The sequence below is a fragment of the Maylandia zebra genome, linkage group LG18 (assembly GCF_041146795.1).
Source record: "Maylandia zebra isolate NMK-2024a linkage group LG18, Mzebra_GT3a, whole genome shotgun sequence".
Classification (NCBI taxonomy): Eukaryota; Metazoa; Chordata; class Actinopteri; order Cichliformes; family Cichlidae; genus Maylandia; species Maylandia zebra.
The window spans coordinates 29439454-29460819 of NC_135184.1; the positions used below are offsets into that span (position 1 = coordinate 29439454).

General features: G+C 42.8%; 1 protein-coding gene across 4 annotated transcripts in view; it reads right to left on the bottom strand.

Moving 5' to 3' along the window:
• Positions 1-21366, bottom strand: part of rnf220a (ring finger protein 220a) — a 162466-nt gene that overhangs the window by 130887 nt on the left and 10213 nt on the right. For all 4 annotated transcript variants that reach the window (XM_004565326.4, XM_004565327.4, XM_076876416.1 and 1 more), the window contains exon 2: positions 17543-18746. In XM_004565326.4, coding sequence (XP_004565383.1) covers positions 17543-18197 — 655 coding nt within the window. In that variant the 5' untranslated portion in view covers positions 18198-18746. The remainder of the gene's footprint in view (positions 1-17542; positions 18747-21366) is intronic.

The window sequence follows — 21366 nt, forward strand, 5'->3', positions numbered from 1 at the left end:
CTGTAAACACAGCACATATTATCAACCTCCAAACCCTATGTCACTCTTTAAAACAGCACAACGTCACAGAGTCTCAATTCCATAAAACAAAGACGTCTATTCAAGCCTAACATATCGCCCCGGCCATAAACTCCTCCTGTCTCTCAAACTGTAACAGCTAGGGAGGAATTTCAAGCGCCGGGCTTCTGTATATCATCTGTCTGTCTGTTCTCGGACTCGCTCCACGAGTAAATGAGAGATCCATGTGATGGGCGCCTGCTCTGTTTTTCTATCTTCTTTATTTCTTCTACTCCTTCTTTATTCCTGGGGTGTTTGCTTCCCTGGATTTTTCTTCAAGAACTTTAAGCCTCCCCTCCATACACCCGTATGTTATTTCATCGATACCATCGTCGCCATACCATCTATGGCTCATGTTTTCCTCGCCGTTTCCTCCACCTGCCCCTGTCTTCCCTGACATACATCTTTGTCTTCTTTTATCTTCTCCTCATCCTCACCCTCTCACTCCTCCGCGGTCTCCCCTGCCTCCTTTTCTCCCCCCCTCTCTCTTTCATTCTTGACTTCTGTAATTCATCAGTGCGAGCAGCAGTACAGATTGATCAGCCTCTAAAGGCAGTGTTGTGCGTCCTGCTGATGTTGCAGTAACCTCTGCTGAATAGCGAGCAGTGTGTCTGTGTGTGTGTGTTTGTGTGTGTGTATGTGAATGGCGCGGAGGGAAAGTGGAGGGGACATTTTTTAAAATGTATTAATCGTGGTGGTAAACGGGATGAGAGTGGTTGCGACAGGCCCATCTTTTGAGGGAGAGGCCATATGTGACACACACAAACACACACGTGGCTGCACACACGCCCGCACGCAGTCGCATTCTAATGTCCCGAGGGTTCAGCCCAAGTGCTTTACACCCTCGCATCAGCCAACAAACACAGACATCTAAAATGCAATCCTTACACACACACACGCACAAACAGACACCACCTATGGGGAAATACAAGGCAATTTATCACTAATCACTAGACACCTTAACTTTGTATTCATCTGGATTTCCTATGATTAATAGCTTTCCGCAGCAAACTTTATCTCTCTGAAAACTGCACTCGAGTGTTCATGTGTGTGGAAGTGCCCCACAGTATAAGCAGACATAAACAAGTGTTTAATTGTTTGGGGAGAGCATGTTGGATTAGCCACAAGATTACCTCTTCTATTGCACATTTCCCCACATTCGACCTCTTTTGCTTTACTGTCATTCTTTTACTTACTTTGGTTCTGAACTCGATCTGGTCACATATGGGAAGCAGGGGGTTAAATATAAGTATTTTTTTTTAAATTGTGATATAAACGTTTTTTTTCTGTTCCATCCACTAAAAGAGACAGTAAACGCCAAGTTCAGTTAAATAGTACATCTCGCTTCAATTAATTTTGCTAACGAAAACAGTAAAGGGAAATTCAATCTTTCCCAAATGCCTTTCCTATAATCAGAACAATATTTCGTGTTGTAAGCAATCGATTTGACACAAACCATGAGTGTTGAAGGATAAACTTCAAGTTTCTGGAGCAATTCAGGATCTTTTTATTAACTCGCACCACTTTGGCTTTAGATGCTAGATCGTGTGTGGTCGAGCTTTCTGCAAGAGTGGAGAGGAAAAGGAGGAGGTGGAGAAGAGGAAAGAGGAGATGAGAGCAAAGAGGAGGAGGAGGAGGAAGGGATGAAGGCGACAGAGGAGAGAGGAAGCAGGGAAACTGGCGAATGGAGGAGAGGTGACAAGGCTTCGGGGACAGACAGGGGCATGAATAATTTATCAACACTTCTGATGGACAGATTAGGGGAAAAAATGAAGAGAGACGGAGCAAGAGAAAGAAAGGCATGGTGGGGTGGAGAGGGAGAGCGAGAGAGGAAGCGAGATTGAAAGCAGAGGAAGGGGAGGAATAAAAATGACAAACGGAAAGAGAAAGAGAAGAAGAAAGCAAGTGAAGGGTGGAGGGGGCCCACACACTGGAGCTTTTTGATCCTAACAAACCCCTCTCGCCCTGACACCACCATGCCATCTGTGGCCCGCTCTGTGTGTGTCTGTGTGTTAAGTATGTGTGTGTGAGAGAGAGGAATAGAGGAGACAGTGACAAAGGAACCGGGAGACACAAACAGATAAAGACGAGGGGATGTATAGGATGTTTTTTTATGATTTCAAATTCAGATATGCACTCCTCCATTTATGGGAGACGCATAATCAGAAGTCGTGGCATCCACAAATTGTAAGAGTGCGTGAGCAAAGCAGAACTAAAGTCCTCAGCATTTTAGTGGTTGACAAAGAAAACTGTGTCATTTGTTTCTTAGGAGGCAATTGTGGAAGAATGATTTTGAAATAGCGTAACAAAAAGAAACAACATATCTACATATGTTATGAAACAAATGATAGGTGGGTTATTTCGCTTGGAACAGCTGAGTATTCTTTATCAAGCACGTTAACATGACCGTGATATCAAACCTGGTAAGAATGTGTGTGGGCCCACACTGATTATACACCATTTAACCAAGACCTTCACAGCCATCACATTCTCCTTTTAGGTTATATAAATTAAAAGTGTCAGTTGGGTGACATGCACCTTTAATTCAGGAGGATTTGAATATTTAAAGAGGCCGTGGTTAATTTGTCAACCCTGGTCGAATGTCACAATTAGCATTCTGACCACTTATTGATGTGCGCGCGTGTGTGTGTGTGTGGGTGGGTGCGTGTATTGATGTGAATTATGAATGCGGTGATGACAGGACTGGGTTGGCCAAAGTGCCATCAGGTGCTACAGTGCATTAACATATGTACACACACGCACACACACAGAGGAAACATGTTCTGCTTTTTGGTTTTCTATCCATCTTACTATTAGACACAGAACACCTGTATCTCTGTCACACACGCATCACACACACACAGTGTGTGTCCCCAAATGTCCACAAATCAGTCACTCTTCTTCACCTGCTTTGACTTTCACATGTTCTTTTTGTCCTTTCTCATTTTCTCTTCCTCTTCCTCTGCTGGCCTCCGGTGCACCTGCCTTTCATTACTGCAGCCGGCACTTTTCAGCTTATACCACTGACCGTGTTATGGGTGTGTGTCTGTGAGTGAGTGTATGTAGTGGTAGGGTCAGCATGTGGCCCGTCGACATTATACCACGGCACAACCACGCTGCAGACAGCAAACCCAGCATGTCAAGTCTTTACCTTCCAACACCACACAAACGGCCGCGACCGGTCGCCCCCGGTGACCAGCCATTACCACAGACCTTGCACTGAGGTGCCGGGCCGGGTCGCAAGACATGCGACCTAACAGTGAGCGCCAATACTCACAGATATGTGCAACGAGCGTTCCTGACATTGAAGCAAAGTCAGTGTTGTTTTTCGTGCACAGATTCAAGCCTGGCAGAAATCTAAAGGCTGGCTTGTTTAAAGCTGCACTGCTGAGGGGTTTTATATGAGGGAGGTGCCAAATTACTGGTTTAATGTGTACATTCTGGCTTGTAGTGACACACTTAGAGAGAACTATCATGATGGCCACAAGAGTTCCTCTCAAATTAACAAAGTGCTTTAGCGTCTTTCAGCTCATTGTTTTGGTTTTCCAGCCAACAACTTCAATCTTTTGAGTTCTCACAACTAGCTAAAGCATGGAGCAGTGAAAGTGTCAGAAAAGAAAAAGAATATTCATATTTACCTTTACCGTTCATGCTTATTAATCAATTTTGGGGGACAGTTTTTTCCTTTTTACAGTCTTTATGCTAAGCTATATTAGCAGTGAAGCCAAACAGGGTTTTTGTATGAAATTGTTTTTAATGCACAGCAGAGGTTAAGTTTACTTAATGTCTTCATACAAAAACCAAAGGGAGATACCTTTATCTTACTTTCTGTTACAGTGGGTTTTGATCATGTTTCCAGTTAGAGAACACAACCACTTCCTTGCAAATGGTTTCTTTGTAAATTTGCATTTTCTGCTAAGCATGCGTCTCATATTGAAAGGAATGCGTGTTGCAAATATTTAAAGATTTTTAGCGCAGATATTTTTAAACACACAAACAATTTCTTCTTTCTGACTTTTTCCATCTCTGGTATCGTGTCATGAAGGGCGCACAGACTAAACACAGTCCAGCGCAGTTACTGTTGTCTTGTCATTTATGGGCCCTGCAGTCGTTCCACAAAGTTTGGCACCACACAGCAAAAAGCTTTAGTTAACACCATCTTCAGTATGATTTGTGAGGTTGATTTTCAATCTTCCCACCACTAGTCTTTAAATTCTGACCCGAGCTTTGTGTGACAACACTCCGGCAATTACACGAAAGCACACAATGGGTCCCTAACAGTCTGCAAAGCCCCGACTGGTGACATCCCATAGGTCATTAGGCTTGTTTCTTAGAAACAAGATAGAGCTAACAAGTGCACAGCGAGGTTTAATACGGTGTCAGTGTTAAGATAAGAGAAAAGCTTGTCTCTGTGGCATGCTAGGTTTATATTTCTTATACAAACCAAACCAAGTATGTAACAGACAGGAAATAGAGCAAGACAAATGAAAACCCCAAAGAACAACAAACTAGGTCAGACGGTGTTTGAAGATGTGAATCTCTCTCGAATGAATCGCCCTGTGTGTAGACGCAAATGATTTCATTTCATTGCCACTTTTTCCACACATATGTGATTAGTTAATAATGTTGCAGGAAAAAAGTCTTGTGAATGAAGCAAGGAGAAAAGAGGTTGTGCAACACACTTGTGCGTGCACGTGTGTGTGTGTGTGTGTGTGTGTGTGTGTGTGTGTGTGTGTGTGTGTGTGTGTGTGTACACGCGCTCCCCTGTTGGGTGTAGAGGAGAATCAATATGTCTTTGAATGAGGGTCAGAAGGGTTGTCTGCCCAGGGAGAGCTGACAGATTTGCTCTCTTTTGCTCTGCTAAGCCCCTGCCTGCTTCTAACACCCCTTGACACACACACACACACACGCACACAGATGGAGACACACACACACATATAGGAAAAAAACCAGATGGAAGAAAACACTTGCACACATGGATGAAGCGCTTCTCCAAGAGGGGAGAATTCCGAACATTTTTGCCATCGGGACGTGATATTAGACGTTCCACATCGAAATGAACCCTGCTACATACCCTGCTCAGTGTGTATATGTTTGGACTGCATATGTGGGCGTGTGTGAGACAGAGAGATGGTGCAAGAGAAGGGCGGTGAAAGTCAGGTTTGAACAGCAGAACACGATCTACCAACACCGCCGGCGAGTGTCGTAAATCAGGTCCGGACAGACAATCATGCAGAAACCAAAGAGGAACGAGTGCGACGCCCGAGGACATAAATAAACACATCGAGCAGTAATGGTAATTTAGAATCAAAGTGGGCCTTTTGAATAGTTAGAATTTAAGCAGGGACAGCTGTATATAAAAAATACCTTGTAGGCCTTTCTGTAATGCCTTGCTAGTCACCACTTGTCTTTATTTCCAGAAATATCCCTTTGGGTCTCGTGAGTTGACACCCCTTAAATATTAATGGTATTCCCACATTCTATTGCCTAAAATGTCATTCTGCTTTACACTGGGGTATGCTGCAAAGTTATGCCTGATTTACTTGCTATTTTTCAACACATTCACATTCCACGGATCAAATACAGCGGAATTTATGGTTCAATGCGGGCGGTGCGTTCGCTGTCCGCTCCTGTCTGGCGATGGCCAGTCTGCCTGCAGACAGCCCTGTTACTGGATGGTCTACAATGTGGCACAACTGGTTTGTGGGCCACTCTTGGCTTGTGATGTTGTTGGTCGATCAGCCAGCTGTGGTGAGGAGCAAAGTTCTACTGTACAAAGGGCTGTCTGAACAGAAACATGTATGCAGACAGACACGTTTGTTGGACCACATATTACGCTTCACATAGATGCAGTTGGTTATGCACCTCATCCTCCTTTAAAGGCATAAGCATGGCGTTGAACTATACCACAAGTTTGTCAAAGAGTTAACAGCAGTTCACAGAGTGTTTTGCACTGTGCACCTTTGTTTGGTTTGGTTTTCACTCAGTAGATTTTGCTCACTGGATAGGTTTAGGCACAGGAACAAACTTGGCTAGGTTTTAAAAAATGGTCAACGTTAAGGTTGAAATTTACCTCTTCACAAAAAAATCAAGGTTAACCTGTTCGGTCAATGTGATGCAAAAGGGACCTTTTCAGAAGCTTCCATACATTCAGAGTTTGTTGGCACAGATTCAAGAAAAGTGTTTTTGCCCAACTTGGAGATGTCAGCAATTTTAAGAAACAGGCAAAATTTGGCATCCTTGGGAATGTGTTTTATTTCTTCTTCAGTATATTTAAAGCTTAAAGTCGACCTGGATTATGCGTCTCCTGAGCAGATAACAGTTTGTGGTTTTATTTGCTGTTATTAAGGAAAATTTTTTAAAAGTGAATGCAAGAATTCTTGTAGAGATAAACAAACATGAATTGACAAAGGGCGATTAATGAGGGTAAACAGGTGTGAATGGGACTTAAGTCTCACAGCAAAAGAAAAAAAAGTCTTAGTTAAGTAGATAATCACCTCATTTTCTGGATATTCCTACTTACAATAATGTAATTACAAAGCTGATCAAAGGACCCACAATCATTAAATAAATCATATAATGTGGACTTTTTACACAAAAGCAACACATATAGTCCTGCCATGTTTCACACTGTATATTATTTCATTTTACTGTTCCTCAATCGCTAAAAAACCCCTATATAATCAAATCTGACACATAGATTCAAGCATGGAAATGTGTGTGTGTGTGTGTGTGTGTGTGTGTGTGTGTGTGTGTGTGTGTGTGTGTGTGTGTGTGTGTTTCATGAATGTTTTCACATGTGTATGTCGCTTACGTGTGTATGCGTCCCGTGTGCTTAACATACTAGAACAGCAATTAGTAATCACTCATGGAGCTAATGACATCAATCAATGAGCTTTTAAAACCAGCCATTTGATAATTACAACCATCAGTGGTCACCCATGGATTCATTATAGCGCCGTTTTCTCTGGTAGTACGATGCCTCTCTCTTTCCCTCCTCACTTTCTTTCTGTCTGTCTCCTTTAACATTTCAGAATCACTTAATGAAGTATTACATTTACTGTATATAACTATTTATTCCTTGTGCAGCAAGTTAAGATGCCCCAGCACTGAGTATTTAATATTAAAGCTTTTGGTAAACTTGAACTACAAAGTCTGTCTGAAAAAGGAAAGAAGGTGAAGATGGGAAACTGCGATGACTAGAGACAATCCTGCCTAAATCAGCAAGGAGATTATTTAAGGATGGAAGAAGGAGCTATAATTCTCTCAGAACGATCAAATGAGAAAGGGAGGTTATTCTTTCTTCCTCAATTTCACCTAATTCCCACTTTCACTGACACATTTTACACATTTTACTTTCTTTCTTTTTTCAGATCAAAGTCATCCCTTTGATCAACAACTGATTACTTTAAGTAGAATCTGGAAGAGTACTTTGAGGAGTTTTAAAACTGTGGTTATGTCACTGGCACTGAAGAAAGTGTTTCATCTTCAAACTAATAGATTCCCATGCTATGGTATTGTTTGGTCTGTGATTTTATTGTTATTATTTTTAGGTGTTTAGTGTCAAGAATGATGTAAATATATAGCATATATAATTCAGATGTTATGGGACGATATTACTAACGTGAAATTAAAATTATAGAATGCTTTTGGAAGGCATTACATTTGTAGGTGATAAACAGGCAACACAACTACATCATAATATGTGATATATATATATATATAAGAACAATCAGCTAAGATGTACCTCTTTGCCAAGGTTGATTGCTCAACACCTAGTCTCACATGAGGAGAATGGATGAACAGATGGACAGATATGTTCATTATAGCTCCAACAAAAATGTAATTAAATCCAAGAACATGAATGTTATATATTAATGGATGTTTCTAGGGGGGGGTTCTTCAAGAAACATAAAAAAAACCCTTTTCAAATATTCTAAAACAAAAACTCTCCAATGTGTTGCATCCGATGTTAGGACACTTTTTCTGACCTTGACCCTAAATTCAGTTTGACTCAGTGTAAATGAACTGTCTAGAGGACCAGCTGACAACTCCAGGAACTGAATATGAGCTAACCTGCACATCATATAGGTGTGTGAGCGTGTGTGTGTGTGTATACTAAATGTGTGGGCTTGTGGATGCTCATCTGCGTGTGTTTGTGTGTGTGTGTGTGTGTGTGAGGCACGGATGCACAATTACCAGGCAGGCGCGAATCGATAGGTGCCTGCTGACAGATGGATTAGCACGGTAAACAGATGATACACACACCGCTAAATTATTCATCTGCTGAACAGTGGACTGGGTTTCCATACACCCCCCGCTGACAGGGGGGAAGCAAAGGAAAGGGGTGTAAATAAGGAGGCTGAAGAAGAGAACCTAAAGAGGGCACTTGGCTGTGCATATGGTATTTTTTCTTGTTTTTTAGCACAATTTCACTGTGTTCAAAATTGTGTTGTGATCACCGACAAAGATTATTACGTAGTCTGCACAGCTCTTAAAGAACACACTCGTGGACACATGGGCTCGGCTCCTCTAATGCCTTCTAGATATGCAGAGGCACCACGAGGTCAATGTGAAGTGTCTTGGGATCGCAAACACACATGTGCGCAAACATCCGTTCTTTATCCACATCTTTCTTTGAAGTGCGGGCAAATCCGTGATCATCGACTGTTTATGCCTTTAACAAAGTCTGCAGCATGAATGCAATTTCACAGGCATACAGAAGCATAGCGGAGGTACAGGCAGCGCTGTGGACAAACCTGATCACACACCATTATGTTTGCTGCTGAAGTATCTTTACATGAGCATGGGATGATTCATTCAGACCAGTGCTTTCAGATGACCTTTTAGTTGGAGCACTTTCAAAGGCTGCTTGGTTTAACTAACTATAAATTATGAATTAAGGCAGTGTGCTTATTAAGTGGATGGTGGGACATAGTCTTCTATCTTCTATCTGTTAAGTGATGATGTATGAAACCTGCTTCTGGGTCCAAACTACACTGTACTCATTAAGGCTGTTGTCTTTTTAACGTGTTTTAATGCTTTGTATCTTGTTCTATTTAATTTGAACAAACCCCTAAAAATAGTCACTGTCTGCCTCTCACGGTTTTATTATCACCATTCATCTGCAGCATGTTTTAAAGCTCAGACACAAAATATTTGAATAGGTCAGAAAAGAATCACTCTGAGGCTAACAAAGATTTGAATGGGTACATAAAACTGGGATCAGGTTCCAAAACCATGCAAAAGTATATTGCAGAGTTCTGGAGTTTAGTCCGTTTACAGCATCTTTTTGCTGCCCTGCGATTGTGTTTGTCTCTACCCAATCGGAGACTGTCACGTTAACTTTTATTTAGGGGAAAAAAGGTTAGCGTTCACCCTTCAGTGTCAGTGTGCTAATGTCTTTATAGTATCCTAACCATAGCTCTGTATCTAACCACCACATAGCACACCGTTATATACCAGCTAGCCCAACTTCAGTAAACCCTACAAATGTTGCTGCTGTTTGGTTTTCTGTCTTCATTTATGTCCGAAGTGATAGTAGAGTTGTACCTTTCAGTTCATCAGAAATCCCTCAGTCAGAACATGGTATGTCATCTTTAGATGGAAAGCAAGCTAACTGTTTGCTAACTTCTAATCTTCTAGATGTTAAACTTTATTGTTACCCCCGGCAGTGCAGCCACACTGGTCATTTTAATAAAGATGAAAGAATTTAGACAGTTTTTAACTCTCAGTGATGCCGCAGTGTCCATTTGAGGTTGAGAACTGAAGGAGAGTTTGAACCTGGAAGCGTTTAATGACATCAGACTTAAAGAGCGAATAGAACCTTTAAATCTCTGCACATGCCAGAGCGCACTCCCAGTATTGAATAGTATAGATTCTGGTGTATGCAAATCATATGAGCGTGCACACACAGACACACATCCACACATACTCTGGCATGCATATAAAACATGCATTATTGATTTGTTTCACCTTTACAAGTGACTTTGGGGGCTTTTCCTGCAGCAGATGTTAAGCTTTTGTGATAAGGGGTTAGTGGGGGCAACTTTTCGGATGGAGGAGACCAGTGAGGAAGCGCTGGTGGCAATAACACAAGTTGCCATCAACTTCCATCTTGAAGAAAAGTTATGCAAAAACACACTTTCCATTCAAAGAGTTGGGCCTTACTTCCACAAAGCTACAGGTGCAAATGGATGATTTAGTGGCTCCTGTTGCATTAAAAATAATTATATATTAAATTGCACATGCGTGTGCATGTACTGAAGAATGGGCCGGTCCAGCTTTGTGAAGCAGCAATGCACTGAGAAGCGCTAACGATCTCATACCCACAACACCCCTACTCACACAGACACACACACACACACAAATCGTTCGCTCGCATCATGGCCGCCATCAGCAGGAACCAATCAGATTTGATGAATAATTCAATATTAAAGAGGGTGTGACCAAGGCAGAAAGGGGGTGAGGAGGGAGTGGTGGAGGAGGGGGGCATTGCCAAGACGTGGGCCTTTTTTGGAAAAGGGCCTGCTATTTGTGTGTGTGAAAGTGAGAAAAGTGGGAGGGGAGTGTGTGTGTGTGGTGGTGATGGTGGTTGGGGGGGTCTGTCACAGTAGACTGCATCCACAAACTGGCTGCAGATTAGATTACTGAGGAGAGGAGAGTAAGGGGGGAGGACAGAGCGGAGGGAGAGAACAGGGCAAAGAAGGTGGCAGGATAAGATAAAGGAGAGGAAACAGGGGGAAAAGGAATGTTTTAATACGTCTGCATTAAAAGGTGTCTGAATCCCGAAGCTCCTCTGAAGAAAAAAACGTAAAGGTGCATAAAGTAACCCGGCAATCATTTTTGCATTAACTTAGATTCCTTTAGGGGAAAGTTAAACCACAAATTACAGAACGCTTTGCTTGACCTTTGCTTTAAGAAAAAGAACATATCTGAGCTGCTTTTATGACAATTTGCGTCTTGTTGTGCCGACGAGCATTAACAGCAATAAATCAGGTTTGTGTGCTGTTAGAGTCCTGTCACATGCTTTCTTCAGACGAAGCACCGCGAATGTACCAAAATTTAAAAGCCAGCACACCGCAGAGGTCAGTTTGGGGCTATGGCACGCCAGGGTCTTGTGTGAGGCCGATTGTGTGCAACTGTGTGTCCATATTAAAAAAAAAGAAGAAGAAATGTGTGTTGTGTTGCCAGGTGTGCTGCAGTTGTATGAGGCTCAGCGGAGTTTTAACACGGGGGTTTTTATTGGCTGAGCTGATGTCACCGAGGGAACAAAGTGGAATTCCGGAACCAGTGCATGTGTGTGTGTGTGTGTAAAACTTTCATTTTAAAGCAACCACTTGCCTGCAAAGTAACATCCTTTCATTTGAGTGTTATCCTTATTACATGCTTCTAGTTTTTCTCGATAAATAAAGCAGCAGTGGAAACAAGCTGGTTATTATATGTCACCGTGTTAGCAGGTGTCCTATTATGGGAGACAAGATGAAATCACTTTTGAGGCTGGAGAATATTTTGCAGAGTGCTGCAGAGGGATTCCTCTCATCTCATCCTCGCTCCTTCATGTGTCTTAAACCAGCTCAGTTGCTCATTTGTGTAACCTGCTCATGCACACACAAACACACACACACACACAAAAGTGATCTATGTTGAAATGGAGTGGCTGGGCAGACAAAAGGCTCGACAGGAAGCAACTAATCCTTGATCTGCGCAGCATCGCAACAATGACTGCAAGAGTCACACCAACTGACACACACACACACACATAAGTAGACAATTGCTTCCAGCTACCACCCAGAGAGAGAAAGGGGGTGGGGAGTTTGCATAAAAGAGCGATAGTAAATAAATATTTTCATATTCCTTACAACAAGAAATATGAAAATATTTCCTTTCTTTTTGCTTTTTGTTTCAAATAGAAGCCTTTAATAATTATGTGCTCACATGTTATAGCTGCTATATGAGGAAAATATGAGTTGGATGCATAAAGGCTGTTATTGACAGGGAAAAAACGCACACACTCCTCACCCTGGGGGAGCTGCCAGAAGGGCAGAAGGGCTCACACTTGAGGGTAAACAAAGCTACCGCAAGTAGGACAGTCCCTCATGATCCTGTGTGTGTGTGTGTGTGTGTGTGTGTGTGTGTGTGTGTGTGTGTGTGTGTGTGTGTGTGTGTGTGTGTGTGTGTGTGTGTGGCACACATTGGCAACTGACAGGGAGGCAACATGAGAGGGACAAGCCTTTTAACATCTGGCTAAGCACTGACAGGAAGATGCACACACACACAGGAGAGCAGGCAGGCGAGTCCCAGTCCTAATTATTAGAACACTCTTACTTAACTTAACCCTGCCACTAGACCGTGACAGGCAGAGATGGAAGGTGGTGGTGGTGGTGGTGGTGGGTGGGAGGGATAAGAGTGAAGAGCAGGGCAGATTGTTATGTGAGGACAAGGAGAAGGATGAGTGTTTCTGAATCCTTTCTGAACCCAAAAAGGAATGGAAAGGACCAAAAAAAATACAACGTTTTAAAAAACAAATAAATCAAAGACAGAAAGAGTCCATGTAGAAGAATTTTGCTTGACTGACAGTCAGTCTGTGGGAATTGGGGTGCAGGAATCCCACAGTGATGACCGCTAACAGCTAAAGATGGACCAAAAAAAAAAAAAACACCCCGAACCAAGACAAAATCTGTTTTGACACCCGCTAACATCATCCATCATCCCTTTCTGAGAACTTTCGTCTACAGTTAATTTTTCTCTACCGTGGATTTTTTTTTCTTTTGTGCAACTCAGCCCCAAAAAGAAACAACACACATGACATTTGCTCTGTTTTAGATGAGGGTGAACATAAACACACGCGAAAAAAGGAGGCGACACCAAAAAAAAAAACAGAAGAAAGGCGAAGAGGAGGATGCAGAGAAGGAGTCTTGCTGTGTGTTTTAACAGCTGTGCCTGATGTTGGTTGATGGGAATACAGAGAGAAATGGGACTTTTAAACCCATTCCCTTCAAATAGAAAAGTTTCCAGCGAGGCTTTGAGGTCTAATTTCTGGATTGATGATTAGGAAGCTCTTGAATAAAGATCAGATTTCGTAGGTATTATCACTATCTACCTGTCTCGGTCATGTTTTCATAAGAATTCTTCTGCTTTTATTTCAGTCCAGCAGCTGGGATATGCATTTCAGCTCAACATCTCACCATCCTGTTTCTTCCTATCCTTCCTTCCCACTGCTCTTTCATCCTTTCTTTTATCTGATTCTACTCTTCCCTCCTTCATACATTCCTTCCCCTCATTCAGTTGCTACAAAAATTTCTGGACTTTCTTTTCCTGCCAAACGTTTCTGCTCCTTTTTAAAATTTAACATTTGTCATCTAAATAAGGCTTTTCACCTACTTTTCCTGTATGTAAAGTGTGTGTGTAGAACATAACACAAAAGAAAAGAAGAAAAAAAAGGCAAGGAAGTTGGACTAGGCATTTGGGGTGAGGGTCAGTGTAAATCTCTCAGCCTTGTAAATGTGGAGAGCGGAGAGAATGTCAACAAACAGACTACAGCGGTCACACACTCTTATTGGGAGACACACACAAAAAAAAAATAAACAGGGAGAGGAAGAGGAAAAGGATGGGAACATGGGGAAAAGATGCAGGAAAAAGAACGAGAGAAGAGAGAGGGAGAGGGGGGCAAAGATGATGGAACGTGACACTGACACGTCACGCAAAACCGTCAAATCCCCTCCACAAACAAACAAGTACACTGCAAGGGTGGATTGTTTCATTTGTCAACACTCGCATTAATACCAATCACACATCCCATAATTCCTTTCTCTCATTTACTGACATAAACCCTCATCCACTTTGTATTCCTTTGCTCTTCTGCTAAAATCCCACAGTGTGAATACAGTAAATGGTAATAGCTTTTACCATAATATGACATGCATAGTCTTCTTAAGGCATGATGGGGCCTTTATGTGACGGTTTAGTGGCTGACAGGTTAGCAAGTTTAGTTAACAGCCAACGTGCCTGCCGGTGCAGTGGAGGGATTTAAGGAGGCTTAGCACAGAGTAGGCCACTGTTGCTTGGAGTGGCATGAGGCAAACTCCATGCAAAGAAGTTAGGGTTACATTGTTTTTCGAGTTTTTCAAAAGTCTTTTTTTTAAGTGTAGAGCAAAGGAAATCTCGCATTCTAACCTCGGATTAACTTGCATGAGACGTGACTGAAAAGAGGGGTGAAAATGGGTTGAATTTAAGTGTAAATTCATTCATGAACAACAAGATCTGCATCCTCCTGATAGCACTGAAGTGAAGGCATTGCGAGCAAGATAGATAGATAGATAGATAGATAGATAGATAGATAGATAGATAGATAGATAGATAGATAGATAGATAGATAGATAGATAGATAGATAGATAGATAGATAGATAGATAGATAGATAGATAGATAGATAGATAGATAGATAGATCGATCAGGTGTCTGCTTAAGTATGCCTAATGGCTTACACTAAATTAGAAGAACCTGCTAAATCAAGCACAGCACTAATTCAGGCAGGCCACAGAGACAATCCCAATCAGCTAGCTCACAGCAGCTCACAGCTCAGTTTATACCCCTGTACACATCCAGTTGATCATCTTCATTTATTTAAGCTGCTTTAACCTACTCAGAGTTGTTGTGCATCTGCAAGCCACTTGGCAACCTGCTTAATCAGTATCATACCTGCTGCCATAACTGCTCTGCTCTGTTCTTTTCCTGTGGCCGACTACTGTATGCAAAGCTCTGTAAGTAATTAGAGATAACACTGGCAAGCTGGAGTCTGAAATTAACTTAGGCACCTATTGGAATTTTTTTTTTACTACAATTGTGCAACAAGCAAGTTTTGAAAATACAATTAATTTAGTATTTTGGAAGGGGAGAAGGATATCAGTACTTTATTAGCAACCATAAATTAGACCCATGTACTATAAATAACCCCAGCCTAGATAAGGTGCAGATTTAATGGCTTACATGGACTCAAAGTTCCCTGAAATTTACAATGTCACTTCTACACTGGATGCACTCTTATGAGCTAAGCAGGACAGTTTAAGCAAACTTCCTTGGAGATCTGAGGATTTTTTAGTTAAGAGTTTAAAACATTACACCCTATAAATGAAAATTAGCATGATATCTTAGCTTATGTATTTGACCTGAGGAAATGCCTGTCAATAATAATGACGTTTTTTAGACCACACTCACGGTCACCACTGTATGATCCTGAACATTAAAAACCTCTTTTTTTTTTAAGTGGAAGTAAAAAATAGCCTCATGTATGTGTAAAAAAAACAAACAAACACACACACAGAGAGAGGCTGCTAGTTAGCTAATGTGTGTGTGAAGCAGCAAGGGCGCTGTTCTCATGGGATTGTACCAAAGTGTTGTTTGTTCTTTACGCCTCCCCTGGATAGCCAAAACCAGTGAAGGAGAACCCATAATTCTTTGCTGTAAGCAGTGCCTCTGCACATCCAATTGCATTAGAAGCCTATGGTAGAGGTGCCGGCTACTTGTGCCAAGATTTAACCTGATTAGATACAGATTCAGCCGTTCCAAAAGACAGCACAGAAGCCCTGTACCCATCTCCCATTCTGTCTCTGCCCTCGGTCTTATTGCTCACGAATTATGAGCACATCGTAGTGTGTTACTCACCATTCAGAGTTCTCTTGAGCAAGGCAGTGCAGGTGTGCCTTAGTGCTGCCACAAACAGATGTTAAGCTTCACGTGAAACAGGCCTAGATTTCAAGCTAAATCTGGAACATAATGAACCTCACATAATCTGTGAGATTTTTCTCTTTTCCTTCTCTTTGTTCTCGTTTCCTTTTCTCTTGCATTTTGTGCACTTTGATATCTTTCTTTTCCTTCTTACCCTCCACCCCCTGCAAAAACCACTGGGTGTCATCTTCCCAATTTCCTCCTTTCTGTTCGTCCTCCCTCTATTCCTCTCTTTCTCACCCTCTCTGTCTTTCCCGCAGTGGTCTTTTTTATCGGATCAGTCTCAGGTCGTCGCCTCTGTCTCTCATGTGTTCCATCAAGGATGCATCCCTCAAACACACACACACACACACACACAAGATCAAAGGTGGAAGAGGATTGGGAAAAGGAAGAGTGTAGAAAAAGCCGACAAAGGTGAGACACTGTGTTAAGTTAAAAGAAGAAAAGCTGAATAATTAAAAACACCAAAAAAGGGAAGACTGCCTAAATTATACACCATAAGCACGTCGCCGTCTGCCTCTCTCCTAATTTGTCACTGGGATCCGATACAGCTTGTTGACATGTGTAGGAGCTGTCGGCGCTCATGCTAAAAGCTGTTTGTGGAAGAGTGTTTGCCCATGCTTGCGTATTTGCGCTTGGAATTCTTACAGCTCCTCTTCCACCTTCCTTTTATTGCGCGCACACACGCAAACATGGCTTGCCAAGCTTTTGGGTATGTGGGTAAATCTTTTGGCAACAGGGCTGCCAGCGTGGAGCTATGATGAATGCTGATGGCAAAGAGCATGGCCGGTCTCTGAACCAGTCACTCACACATGCACGCACACACAGACACAAACACACACATGCTCACATACTAATCAGATTCCCAGTGCATGAGGGCCAAATGGCATCCTTCCACTGGTGAATGCTAATGTGACCAGTGGAGCTTGTGGGCTTTTGAAACAAGGATATAGGGAAAGCTGGGAGAGATGATGACAGGAAAAACATTGATGTGATTGTTTATTGGTGTGTGTGATGCTAATGTGTGAACATTTGCATTCTTTTACACACTGCAGCAAGTTGTACTTTGAGTTAGTTTAGAATTACAGTGGACTCTGTGTGCCTGTATGTGTAAATCTGTTTAGTTTGCAAGCCTTACTATTATAATTGCATGTAGAATAATGGGAAAAATTTGCCCTTCTGCATCACTGTATCAGTTTGGGTGTTTTTTAATGCAAGATTATTATGTTTTAAGTTGTGATTTTGCCACCTGTCATATCTGAAACAATATATCTAGAACAGGTTTAATGTATAATGCAAAAAAAAACCTGGCTCAGTCATTGCATGTGTATAAATTTGTCATCGTACAAGAGCAAATGGGGATTTATTCGGGTTTATCCTGGAAAACACCCTTAGAGCAATAATGTGTTAGATATTTTCAACATGGTTTAGAAAGGTGACACACATGTCAACGTAAAGTGTTTGAGTGTTGTTCCACTAGACGCCTCCAACACATTACCAATGCCCCAGTATTCCTGGTTATAGATTTTCCAGGTGCCTAATTCAGGAGGGATAACTACAATGGATATTCTTTCACTGTGTGTGTTGATAAAGGTTGAAAGCACCAGTCCATAATCCCTCATTAATGTTAGTACTGTATGTTGTATGCTCATACTGTTAGGTTTTCACTAATTTACTTTTTCCTGTGGTTTGTCACACTTGTGCTTGCATAGTTTGATGTGGCTAAACGAGATGTGGAACAGATATGAATGGTTACTTACAGCGTTCAATGCGGTCCTCAGGACTGGATGAAGTCTCTCTATCAGACAGGAGGCCTGACACAGCGAAGATCTTTTTCCCACTGTCTTCCACTGCTTTCAGGGCGCTGCTGGGGGAGCCCCCGGGGGGGATCTGTGCACCACCAAAGTCGTACTCTTTCCCTTCAGCATCAGAGTACCGCAGATGGGGTGAAGACTCTGCATCTAGGCACCCTTTGAGGCGCTTGGCTGGGGTGAAAGCAGACTGATACCCTCCTGGTGCCCCATCCCGATCTTCTGGAGGCGATGCAAAGGGCCGGAAGGCGCCAACGCCGCTGTGATTCAGCATGCTGATGGGCGAGCAGTCCAGGTTAGGTGGGGCAAACTGATGATGGAGGTGAAGGAGGGATGGAGGAAAGTCCCTATTGGGAAACCCTGGTGGGACAGCGCCTTGGCGGTGGTACATTGACGCAAAAGTGTAAGAGCCGTTGTTGAATGGCAAATGGACGTCTTTCTCCACAGAAACTGGCACACCAAAGGGACGCGGCTGCTGGCAGGGAATGGAAGCATCGCGAGAAGCTTCGGCTGTGGAGGCCAGGACCATGAGAGCTGGAGAAGCCAGGGGATTGGGCAGGTAGGAGGAACTCTCCATCTTGAAAGCTGCCCGGTGGAGGTCCATGTCTGGATTGACAAAGAAGGCTGCGGGAATTTCAGAAGGAGGAAATTATTCCTCCTCAATGAGATTAAAAACAATGTCCAAGACCCTTGGAAAGGGTCTGAAGAAGTAAGGGAATCCGGGTTGGAGACTTGAAGGTTTTGGCTTGTTGAAGGAAGGGGCTCCAAAAACAGCCCTTAGTGAGAAAAGAGTGATTTTGAAGAAAATGAAGACTCAGCCAACGTCTGTTCAGATTAGCTTGAATTCAGTTCATTTCTCTGCAGTGGAACTAAAGTTTTCTATTTTGCCTCTAACCAAATAACCAAACTCAAACTCTGTTCAGTTCAGATCATTCCATGCCTCGTATATGCCATTGGGCATGTTCTGTCATTCACTAAAGTAGCAGTCTGGATTAGGTTAGTGCTGATATTAAATACAATGAATGTTCTAGATAACGTTTTTTCCTCTCTCCTTCCTGATTGCTGGATTTGTTGGTTAAGTTGAATGTTCTGGGACAGGTGGATATCTGTAGGTCGTCAAAGCCGATTCCGCATCTTCAGGGGGGTCACCAAACTGAGGACACACAAAACACAAGCATTAGATTTCAACTGAGACTCAGAGCTGTGCATAATGTTTCAGATTCAGTGCAAAGTAACCTTTCAACTGAAAGCTTCCCATAAACTAATTTAGATATTCAGGTATTTACTTGAGACTTCTCGTCAATTCCGCCATTTTTGGTAGTTCAGAAACGTCCTGGCTGTGCCTGCAGAGGGCTTCAAATCAGCTCATCTGTTTCTTTATATCCACAGTAAAAATGTAAATCCCTCTGCACACCCTCTCACATTTATCTTAGACCTCCTCATCTTTCCTTAATGATAGGTACTTTCAGAAACAAGAGGCGTGCTGCTTTTCCAACAAAGATCGATGCCTTGCTCTCAGTATGTATGCAGTGGAAAGGAGAGGAGCTGAGTGGAAAATTTTTAATAAAGAAGCTGCTGGAAGCCAAGGCTTGAATTCAAAGCCTTTGGGGGACAGAGTGTTCTTAAGCACTGTTGTTGAAGCTACAAACTCAAAACCTCTTGGGAAAAAGTGTCCTCGAGTTGACACTGTTGATCAAATCCTGTAAATCCCTGCCCTTTGACAAAAAGCCAAGAACTTTTTCAAGCCACAAACTTCTCTCAGTTTGCCCTCCTCTTTTTTCCTCCTTCTCTTTAAAAAAAACTTCTATAAACTGTTTCCACATCACATCTTTCCATTACGATCTCTGCAAACCTCTACGTCTCATCTCTTTCCAAATGCCCCCCTCCTTGTCCTCCATCCTAATCTATCCATCCCCTCCTCCTCTTCTTCCTCTTCTCTCCATCCACATCTCCTCCTCTCATCTCCCTAGCGCCAGCTATTCTCCCTCCCTCTTCCATCTCAGATCTTGGTCTAAGCCGCTTATTCTTACCATCTCCCAGGATATTATTGGACCAGAACCACTTGTCTTAAGATAAGGACACACACACACATCCACACTTCCACCCACACCCACACATGTGATAACAGCCTGTGTGGCTCAATGTTCAGCTCAGCGCCCCGACTTGGTGGGGCGAATACACTCTGCATCCTCACAGGCTATGCTACCCTATCTCTCCATCTAACCACTTTTAATTCCCCCCAATTTTAATCTGTCCTCTCTTTCTTTTTACATCTCTCCTGTCAATCTGTTCTCCTCTCATCCCTCCCATCTCTCCCTCTCTTCCCCATCTCTGCCTCCCTCCCTTCTCCCTTGAGTGATTCAGATGGGTGATATCATATCAGGCCTCGCCATCTGCCATCCACGAGCCAGAGGAAATCTGACTGAGTGAATAAATTAGCCGTACTTGACCCCACGACCTCTCGGCATCCGTGGCAACAGACTAGAATCTTTCCCTCCCGGGGATTAGATTGTAGCATGCGATTGGTCAGACAGAGGAACGCAGAGAGGCAGCCGATGAAACGACAGCATAACACTGCAGAGATTTTTATCCCCAAAGGGCAATTTGAAGGTGGCTGCCTTATTAAAGGTCCAATATGTTAAGATTTAGAATAGGTAAAGATGTGCTTGTTACAAATACGCAGCGGTGGGATTTAGCGCTAGATTAAGAGAAAATATGCATAATTTAACAGCTTATCAGGAGTGATATGACGTGTACCATGTATATGTATATATTATCCCCCCCAAAAAAGCAATCTAAAGTCTCACTCGTGCCATCAAAATTCGACACTCATGCAACTTAAAAAAGGTCAAACGTGAAGCCTTGTGCATACATAAACACACAACAAATACAAACTCACACAGTATCAAGTAGCAGCCTCTCTAGACAAGGTTCAAAGCTGTGTTGACTAGCAGCCAACATCAAAGGAGAAACTCCCTGGGAAATGAAAGGAGAAAATCTTTTATAGCTATCAGCTGTCCACAACACTCATTCAAATCAATTTCCAAACCTGATCTTGGCTTTGGCACGCTGCTCTGCCTCCCACACAGAAACACACACACACACACACACAAATATGCAGAACAACAACTGCCAAGAGAAAGGAGAAGGCCCAGAGACAGAGAGATTGGTGGGGGAGATGTTTTACATTACCGCAAATGTACAGTAGACCAGCACGGAGTGTTGAGAAGGGCTTACAATAACACACCTCTCTGGTCTGGACTGATGCCACAGAGTCGCATTACACGCCTCACTCCTAGCCCACCAACGCCCCTTTCCACGCTCTCTCTCCTCTATCGCAGTCGATACAGGAAATAACACCTTCCATAAGTGACCACAACAAAACTTGCTTTCTTTGTCCCACAGCTTCCTCTGTCTCTCAGTATACCCCCTCTCTTTCTCTGCTCCTACCCACTGTCTTCACGCCGTATATCAGATCGCTCTTTCTCCTCTGTAACCTCTAAAATAGGAGTGTGTCTGAGGTGTTGATAGCAAGGTAATACACTGATAAGTACTAAGATATTTCAATTTTATTATCATTACCCAACAGGCCGGCGGGCAGCGAGTGAAGGGCCGCCAACGTGAAGCAGCCAATCCAATAAGAGAACACTAGGTATTTCCTTACAGGCCGCAGCAGGAGAGGAGCGAGTCGAGGGAGGGCGAGAGGAGAGATGAGGAGAGATGAGGAGAAGGCGGGAGATGAAAAATTAGAGGTGAGGAAACAAGGAGAAGAA